This window comes from Myotis lucifugus, unplaced genomic scaffold (genome assembly GCF_000147115.1).
Source record: "Myotis lucifugus unplaced genomic scaffold, Myoluc2.0 scaffold_297, whole genome shotgun sequence".
NCBI lineage: Eukaryota > Metazoa > Chordata > Mammalia > Chiroptera > Vespertilionidae > Myotis > Myotis lucifugus.
In genome coordinates this window covers 537,724-538,932 of record NW_005871345.1, presented here as the reverse complement: position 1 = coordinate 538,932, position 1,209 = coordinate 537,724, and the positions used below count along the sequence as shown (strand labels likewise).

Genomic DNA, 1,209 nt, shown 5'->3' with positions numbered 1-1,209 from the left:
GCCCCAGTTCTTCTCAGAAGAATCAAAGACTGAAACTGCCCACCAGGTGGCAGTATTACCCTGGACTGTTTCCGGGCGGCTTCCACTGCAGAGCAAGACCAGCGGTCCTGGGGAAGCAGAAGGTGCAACCAGAGCTGCTTCCCAGAGCTTCGAGTGAAACCCGAAAAATAACAAAACAAAACAAAAAACTCAGAGACCCGGGCATATGTTGAGAAGGCCTCGTGTTTCTTAGACCCATCCTCCTCCTCCTCTCATCCCCGGCTCTTCTGAGGCATTGTTTATGCTTAGGAACAAGCACTTTCTGGCTTGCCATTCACAATGGGGGGACTTTCCCCCTTTCAGAGAAGTCCTTTGATCCCACCGGAGCTGCCAGCTTTCATTTCCAGTGGGGACTGTGTTAAGAACAGAGGCAGACTTGCTTTCTCAGGCTGCAGAGGACATCTCATTCTTCTGGGAAGCCCAATAGGCCTGGCTCTGGGACATGGGAAGTGGCAGAAGCCAGAGATACTCTTGGTTATAGATTTCACTCATCCTTTTCCACCTTGACTTCAATAAATGAATTCAAGTCAGGACAGCAGGTTTTATGGGACTGGTCAAAAGATAGGGAGACAGGTCCATTTTCATCACCTCCCTCATCTTCTTCTTCTTGGAAATTAGGATTATAAAGTTCTGGTGGAAGGAGCTGGGCCTCAGCAGAGGGTAATCGGTCTGAGGGAGGCCCATATATACGGTTGGCTTTAGTGCCATGCTTAGAGTTGGCATCCAGATGGTAGCAGAGCTCTGTGAGGCGCTGGGCCCGGAAACGGGGCGGCCTGGCTACCCAGACACCTGGCTCATTAAGACTGTCCTCTTCATCTGACATCAGCTCTTCTGTCACATCCTTCCACAGGCGTTGTTCCTCGGGTCCAAAATGCCTCATGATACTGGATCGGTTGGCAAAAAGCTATAGTAGGAGCCCAGGACAGAGATTAGGAAGAGAAAAAAACTATGGATTAGGTTTGGGGAGAGGGTTTGTGTAGGAGGAAGTCTGTGTAAAATCTGTGCCTGAGAGAACCCAAGCCCCCAAGCCAAATCTTAGAACTGGCTCACCCTCCTCCTCCTCTATCTGCCTACATTATTCACTCTCAACTCTCTTCTTAGATGCCATGACCTCTGGCCCTTCCCACTGGTGCTTATTAGGGTTTAGAGTTTAGCATCTGAAAGGAAGGC

The 1,209-nt window shown here is 49.9% G+C and overlaps 1 protein-coding gene across 1 annotated transcript in view; it reads right to left on the bottom strand.

The window, feature by feature from the left end:
* Positions 1-204: 204 nt before the first annotated feature.
* The window catches only part of CUNH14orf93 (chromosome unknown C14orf93 homolog), a 20,235-nt gene continuing 19,230 nt past the window's right edge, over positions 205-1,209 (bottom strand). Inside the window, 2 exon segments of the mRNA XM_014465480.2 lie at positions 205-943; positions 1,090-1,101. Coding sequence (XP_014320966.1) covers positions 524-943; positions 1,090-1,101 — 432 coding nt within the window. The 3' untranslated portion in view covers positions 205-523.